This window comes from Etheostoma cragini, chromosome 23 (assembly GCF_013103735.1).
Source record: "Etheostoma cragini isolate CJK2018 chromosome 23, CSU_Ecrag_1.0, whole genome shotgun sequence".
In the NCBI taxonomy this organism is placed as follows: domain Eukaryota; kingdom Metazoa; phylum Chordata; class Actinopteri; order Perciformes; family Percidae; genus Etheostoma; species Etheostoma cragini.
Genome location: NC_048429.1, coordinates 9,055,218 through 9,062,662, shown reverse-complemented (window position 1 = coordinate 9,062,662; position 7,445 = coordinate 9,055,218). Strand labels below are relative to the sequence as shown.

The window sequence follows — 7,445 nt, the reverse complement described above, 5'->3', positions numbered from 1 at the left end:
AATGTAGTCCAACTGCAATGCAACTGTGAATAATTGGACAGCTGGTAGTCAAACACAAAAAGGCCCTGCAAGTAAGAACCAGAGGGTCAGATCAGGACTCATACTGTACTGATGCTCCAGGCAAGTGTGCGTGCAGATGTGCAGACACTTTTTTGGCTACACGATTCATCCCACTCTACTGCTCAGCTGAGAGCATAGTCAAAGCTGTGGAGACGAAGATAAGAGAAATGTTTATAAGCTGCAGGACAAGCTCCAGATCACCAAATACCTGAGGAGACACCCAAACTCCAAGGTGAGTGGTGACCGAAACAACACAAATGTTCCTTATTAACATGTTCCCCTTGGGGACTCTGGCTTAAATCAGTAAGAAAAAAAGTAAGGTTTGTCCCAGACAATGATGCCAAATGTACAAGTTTGTCTTAAGGCACACAAGCCAGCATAATACCCTGCTGCCTGAACACATCCACACTCTTTTTTCTAAATAAAGCCTAGTATAATATTGGTAAGAAACACATTCAAACGTTCTCAAATGTGTAAGATAAGGCCTTGACTTTTTGTTTTTTTGTTTCAAAGATGACGAGCACAGTGAAATTAGCAGCATCACTGCAGCAGATGGCTGTCAGGTGAAAAGGATCAGAGACACAACCAGATTGCACTTACACTGGCCTGATCTTCAGCTCACGTGCACACACACACACACACACTTCACATTACTATCAGACACACGCATAAACCATCAATGTAGAAATAATACATTAACGTTTTTATAGGAATAATTCAAAGCAACAGTAATAGTTTTGTCTGTGTTGAGAAACAGAGTCCTCTATAAGGTGAGAAGGATTATACAGACCAAGACAGAACAACAGGTCGGTCATGCTGCTCTGGTCAGTGGTCTAATCCAATTAGCAGTGAGCAGGCAAAAGTAAAGGGATTGTTAGTTAGGTCACTGTTCAGACTAGCTTAGCCATGAGTATGAGCTTGACATTCAGTGCTGAACGTTGTTAAAAGTAGTTCCTCAAAGCTGCCGGAGCATTTTATAGAGTTATAAAGAAGAGCTGAAGTCTCACTGCTAGTGCCATAAAGTAACCACAAGAGAGTCTAAAACATATGGACAAAAAAAGTTGGAAAGCAAGAGTGGAAAGCAACCCAGCATCCGTGGAGCAAATGAGGAGTCAAGGAAGCTTAGGGATGGAAGATCAAAGGTCTCGAGGAGGCTTGAGAAAAGGAAATCAGAGAGTAGGGCCATAATAAATCACATCCTTGAGTGCAAAAAGATGGCGAACAAGTGTTTTTTGTGTGAGAAACAATACATATTTATGAACACAATTTGTGACGTGGTATTAAACATGAAAACAATCAGATTATCCGCTCAGTGCTGTAATACTGATATATTCGAGATTGATGGATGCATGGGTTACTTGAAAAACTGCATTCATTAATCATGAGTAATGAGCAGGTATAAGGATCTTAATTAAAAATCCCATGGGTTTCTATCAGTTTTCAGCAGATAGTTAAATATTGTTAGTGTCAGGTGATGAGTTTGTTCAGAGGCCTTGTTACACCAACACCCCCATCCGCTAACTTGAGTGGAAAAGTTGCAGTTTTCATAACTAAAACATGAATTTGGACTGCTTTGGCAGTGTCACTTTTTCCTTGCAACATTTTGTAATTTTATGCCCCTGTAAGGCGACGACATTACAATGCCATTTACCAAACTTGTGAGTTGTTGATTGTAAAAGCCAATTCTGTGTCATTGTCACACATCTATCAATGTTTTAGTCAGAGATTTAATTCCTTAATCCAAAAATACTGCATATAGCATTACAAATGACATACTAAAAACTATAATTAGTGAAACAAGACATTTAGCCAATGCTTCAGTCTAGAAAACCTTACTGTAATATTCCATTTGTGTCATTTAAGGGACTTTGTTTTCAATTAGCTGTGGATGCTTTATTTCATGTATAATTTTGGCAGTGTTGTTGTGATGGTGCTACTATAATTCACTTTCCTGTACTGCATTACTTCCCCATTTAGCAACTGCTGCATCATTTCCCAAAACACTGTGAAAATGACAAAAACTGGCCTGTTCCTGGTCCTGTTGGTGAAAAAAGACTTTCCAAAAGAACCGCCACAGATGCAAGAATAGAACAAAGCCTCGTTGTCAAAGACTAGTTTATCAAAGGAGTACACTATAATGCTCATGTATAAAACACAGAAAAAACAAATTAAATGAAAAACAATAATAAAATATACCTTCTTTTCTGATCTACTCTTTTTTTTTAAAAGTAGCACGTAATAAATTGCAGTCCTCTGTTTATTAACGCGCACACATTCATTTTTCCACAGCATGTTCGGTCCTCTTCTGCTCACTTTGTCCTCTTCATGTTGTTATCAACTGCGTCTATTGATTGGATTACATTATACACTTAAAATAGTCTCAACCCAACCCATACAAGTTGCAAAATTCATGGTATAACAGTATTATAAAATGGTAAATTGGTGCCAAAACTGCCAAAAATCCCAGCACAGGGTTTTTGTTGACTTAAGTTACATAACAACATGTGATGAAGAGGTCCACTCACAGTGAAAGTGTCTCTTAGTGCGGGTTCATTAAGGCAGATACAGCACATTAATCTCACTAATGGAGGTCTCGCTTACTTCACTGTCAGATGAAGGACGCTGCCCGTGTGAGCTGCTTGTTTAAACAGCCACGCGACGCAGAGATGGTCGCAACCGGCGAGCTACATTTACCTGCGCAGACACACTTGTCAGGACAGGTGAAGGAAATCTGCTCTAACAGCCGTTGTTACATGGAGATAAATGGATAATTGTGTCTTGTAAGTTGTTAGTCCTTTTTGACTTGAAGATTAAGTGTTTTTATTGCATTTTTAAACTGAAATCTACAGTTGGAAATTCAGCTAAGTGGCTTGTGGAACTGTCACCTGCAAAATAATCACCCAAAGTCATTTTATTTAATTTTTTCCCACTGTCCCTTTTCCCTCCATTCACCCCCTTTCTGTTTTGCACCCCCAATAAGTGACTCCTCTTCCGCCTGCTGCATTTCTTGTGTTCTCTGTCGGTACTGCAAGTGTGTTTGAGCAATGTCGGCACAACTCACATATGCATGAAGTTCTCTTGCAGGGTTAAAGGTCAAAAGTTCTTTGAAAGAGAGCAATGCTTTAACAGTCAGTGATTAAATGGCTTCAAAGTCCAAAAGGACTCTATTATTTGTGGGATTCCAGAATACATGAACACACACGCTCTATAGGTCCAAAGTGTGTCTGAGGTTTGTTCGAGTTTCTTTAAATAACAATCAGAGTTGTATGTTTATTTATTATTTAATTATATATTTATTTGATCTCTCATATCTTTGTAATTATACTATGTGTCCACTTCTAGGGTCCACTTATCCTGACACATCCATTTTGTTTTGTCCATCCCTCTTTCCTTCAGGGTTGTGATCAGGATATCATACAGGAAAGCAGAAAGTGATAGTGGAGGGGTGAGAAACAGGACTCTCCGTTGAAAAATAAAGTGTGTAAGAAAACACATTCCTCCTTGCTTCCTACTTGTGTCCACCTTCCCATCCATCTGTTCTTCTTCCCAATTCCCCAGCATTGTGCTGTTCACACACACAACTAAAATGACCATGCAGGTGTTATGCAGCTTTTGCTCTTCATGTAAAAAAAGGCAGGAGATTTATAAATGGAGGAGAGAAGGAAATTGGTCAGAAAATGGAACTTCTGTGTCTTAACTTTTCCTGAACAAAACCCTGAAAATGCATCTACCCTTCACCCATCCATCAGCTCGTCACCTCTTCATCTACTCTCCCTTTCCTCCTTTTTCAGCCTGTTCCAATTGTCTATCATGTGTCAGGGTACTATTTACACACAAACTGGTCCACGAGGGTTGTGCAACGCTTGCACTTGACGTAGCAGCACCAGTGGAACTTGCAGTGACAACGCTCGTGCTTGTAGGTCTTGAACTGGTCGTATCCTCTGCCACAGCACATGAGCTCGCAGCCGTCCATGCCCTCCGAGGTTTTGTTGCAGAGGCGGCCCAGCGTGCCCATCGAGCCTGTGGTCTCGTTGCGGAGGCAGTAGTCAGGGCTGGTGTCGATGTAGACCAGATCATCCGGGGTCGGGTTGTTGAAGCGTTTGTCTACCAGCTCCAGCTTGCCCTGGTATAAGTGGAAAAAATCCATTAGAGTGAGATTTAGAATAGTTTTTTAGGCTAATTCAGTTTTTTTCCCCATGATACTCTAGAAGGAGTGATACATCTGCTAAGAGTTAAATACCTTGCGTCCAATGCGCATGGCAGCTGCACTGTCGTACTTCTCCTTCAGGAATTCTCCAACACGTCTGAAGTCCCCCAGCTGGAGCCAACAGGTCTTCAGACTGCAGGACCCTGAGACGCCGTGACACTTACAGGCCACATTTGCCAGGTTATAGACTGCCTGTTGGAGTGAGAGAAAAAGACAAGATGTTAAAAAGATGTTTAAATAGATCTTATCTACGCAGAGAAAAAAGTAACATTAAACATCTATGCTCTAGGTTAACAAAAATACATGTTAGTGTTAGTTATATGTCTAGCTTGGTGACATAGATTGGAAATAAAAAGCCACTTTACTGCTTTGATTTGGACTTTCTTATAAATCAAATGATAATTTTAAGGTAAAAAGACTGTAGAAAAATAATAAAGTGAAGAATTTTTATTTAAAAAAAAAATTAAATTCTAAATGTGGGGGGGCTCATGACTTGATCCAGGTCAGCATGTTGTGCTGTGGCCCTACTATTATATTTGCTGCTATGCTGCTGCCATCTGGTGGTCACATGGGTAAACACTCTGAGTAATGCAGAATAATTGTTCTCAACAAACTGATCCTGGAGAAAGTAAGGTAAAATTAGATGACAGACATTCTAACACTTAAGTTTATATCTTTTTTTATTAATGAACTATGGAGCTGTGGGTCATTTTTACAATTCTTTTGAGCTACTGCTGCCAAAAAAATTTAACGGCTGCCAGGTGAGACACCACATCCATTTGGAGCCACATGTGCCAGCTGCACGCTTGTCCATGCAGTGCTCACACCTCCTAAGGGACTTTTCTTGTTCTTCAAAATAAGCTTCATACAGCAACAAATGTAGAATTATTTCTGCCTCCGGTTTTCTGTCACTATTGTGCGCTGATGCAAAACCCCCTCCTGTTGACATGCGTGGTAAAATATATAACCTAAGGGGAAGATGCAAAGCAAAGTAAAACAAAGAAAAAATGTTTGCTCCATGCGCTGTTCTTTAACACGGCTGTCAGTACCACTCCACCAAACAAAAACACACAGCTGACTGAGATTAGAAGAGCTTCTACTAACTGAAATGTTTCTCTATTGTAAATCCAGTTTCCCACACAGCTCTGAGTAAGAAAGCATACATTTTAATAAGAAAACCACACAATGACATTTTATTAGTTTAGCTATAAAGTCAGTGAAATCATCCTATAATAGAGAGATCATGGGATAGATTCACTTATTTGCCATGTATTACTTTCTTCATGCATACAGCCTAATTTGCTGTTCTAGATCCTGCAAAATCATGCCATAATTTAAAACTTTTTTTTTTATCCACAAACACGGACCCATCATCCAGATGTTCCACCATCATTGTCATGTATTTTCACTCTTTCTTTGTAATATGAGAACACAACAAATGCTCACATATGCTTGGAAAACAGAACAGGAAATACAAGATTTATGGTTGTGGCAGCGGTGGACTTTAGGGGAAGCCCTTCACACCCCTGCTGCTCCACCAGGCAAGTAAAGCAGTGTTCAATAAACAAGTCACATAACACACCCCTCCTCAACACACACACATATAGGCATTATGCCATGTACAATGTCCCCAATTGTGCATTGTGTTATTTTTTTGTGTTTGAACCAATGCCGTTCCCATCATACTTGCTGAATCAGTTATTTCTGATTCCTACTTTTCCCCTCACACAAATGAAACCCATCACTCCTCACATTTCCTGATCTCAATTACCTTCTCACCTCTGTTAACCCCTGCATCCCAAACAACCCCGTCCCCCACCGCTGCTTCCCTCTCCTCTACTTTACTACCCAGCAGGCATAGCACTCGGCACCCTCCAATCCTGTGTCTCAACCCCCGTGACCCCCTGAGAGAGCAGGGGACAAGGACATTTTGCAAAGCTTGGAGCCTTGTTTGTAACTTTAGGGGTTCTGTTTTTATATATTCACACATTTTACATTTGTTTGAATTAAAATGGCAAATAAAAAGAACAACTTTCTAAAAATCTATTTAACTGCTATTTAGGAAAGTATCAAGCATTTCTCTGAATATGTCTTTATTGCTCACAGTAGGAGAGGAGTTAATAGAAGTAAATGAGTTTTTCAAAGTCAGAATTAGTTTCATACACACATTACCAGGAGGAAATCCTCATATTTTATGACTCCTTGTTGTTTTACGAGCCCTTTGTTGCCTCAGATCCCCCTCTGTGGGGTTTATTAGAGGTTCACAACCACAGCAACAAGAAAATTAGGATTGAGATTTTTTTTTTTTTAAATCTATGGTAACACATTTTGGATAACATTAGGGAGGAAAATGTTTTGAGAAACAACCTGAAACAAGATCCACTTCTGTTATTTTTGCAATCCTTTCTCTCTATGCAGTCTTTTATGTTATGTTTAATCTACTTTTTCAGTTTACTTTTTTTTCTTACTTTACTGCTACTGCTGTTGTTATTTTGTACATGTCCATTACTTGATTCATGAATTTGAGCTACAGCCTTTGAATGGTACAGAAACAGCCCATCATTATTCCCGTTATTAATATTACAAGCTGCCAATAACCTCATGTTGTCAAATTCAAACCATGCATACACTCTGTGTGTCTGCCTGTGTGTGTCCTTCATCATACTGAGCTATTTGGTGGGTCGTGCCTGCTGGGCGCAGTGACACTGGAACACACACACACACACAGACACACAAACACACACACGGTCAGTCATCCATGGTGGAGACACGGTCTCTGTGTCAGGCACAATAGGCTCTGCTCAGACAGGGTTAGGGGTTAGGAGCCGTGTGTGTGTGTTTGTGTGTGCATGTGTGTGTGTGTGTGTGTGTGTGTATGTGTGTGTGTGCTTGTGTGTGCCTGTACTAGAATGAGGCAGAAATAGAGAAAATAGCTACCCTTTGTGACACAAGATCACCAAGAAGTGGGACACGTTTTCCTTCCATATCTTCATGTTGTTACAATCAAAAATACTGTTATTAAAAGTAATCTTAACTTTTGTTTTAGGGTCCTTTTGTGACATCCTGTTTTCTTTATTCACCCAGCTCGTGCTCTACTATTGGTCATTAGAGAAACTTATATTTAGCAACAGAGGCTTATGAACTGATGATCATGTAACATGATGTAGTTTTACTGTTA

At 39.9% G+C, this 7,445-nt stretch overlaps 1 protein-coding gene across 3 annotated transcripts in view; it reads right to left on the bottom strand.

The window, feature by feature from the left end:
• Positions 1 to 2,161: 2,161 nt before the first annotated feature.
• The window catches only part of wnt5b (wingless-type MMTV integration site family, member 5b), a 73,068-nt gene continuing 67,784 nt past the window's right edge, over positions 2,162 to 7,445 (bottom strand). For all 3 annotated transcript variants that reach the window (XM_034863608.1, XM_034863609.1, XM_034863607.1), the window contains 2 exons: positions 4,301 to 4,459; positions 2,162 to 4,183 (listed from right to left, as the gene is read on the bottom strand). In XM_034863608.1, the coding sequence (XP_034719499.1) occupies positions 3,884 to 4,183; positions 4,301 to 4,459 (459 nt within the window). In that variant the 3' untranslated portion in view covers positions 2,162 to 3,883. The remainder of the gene's footprint in view (positions 4,184 to 4,300; positions 4,460 to 7,445) is intronic.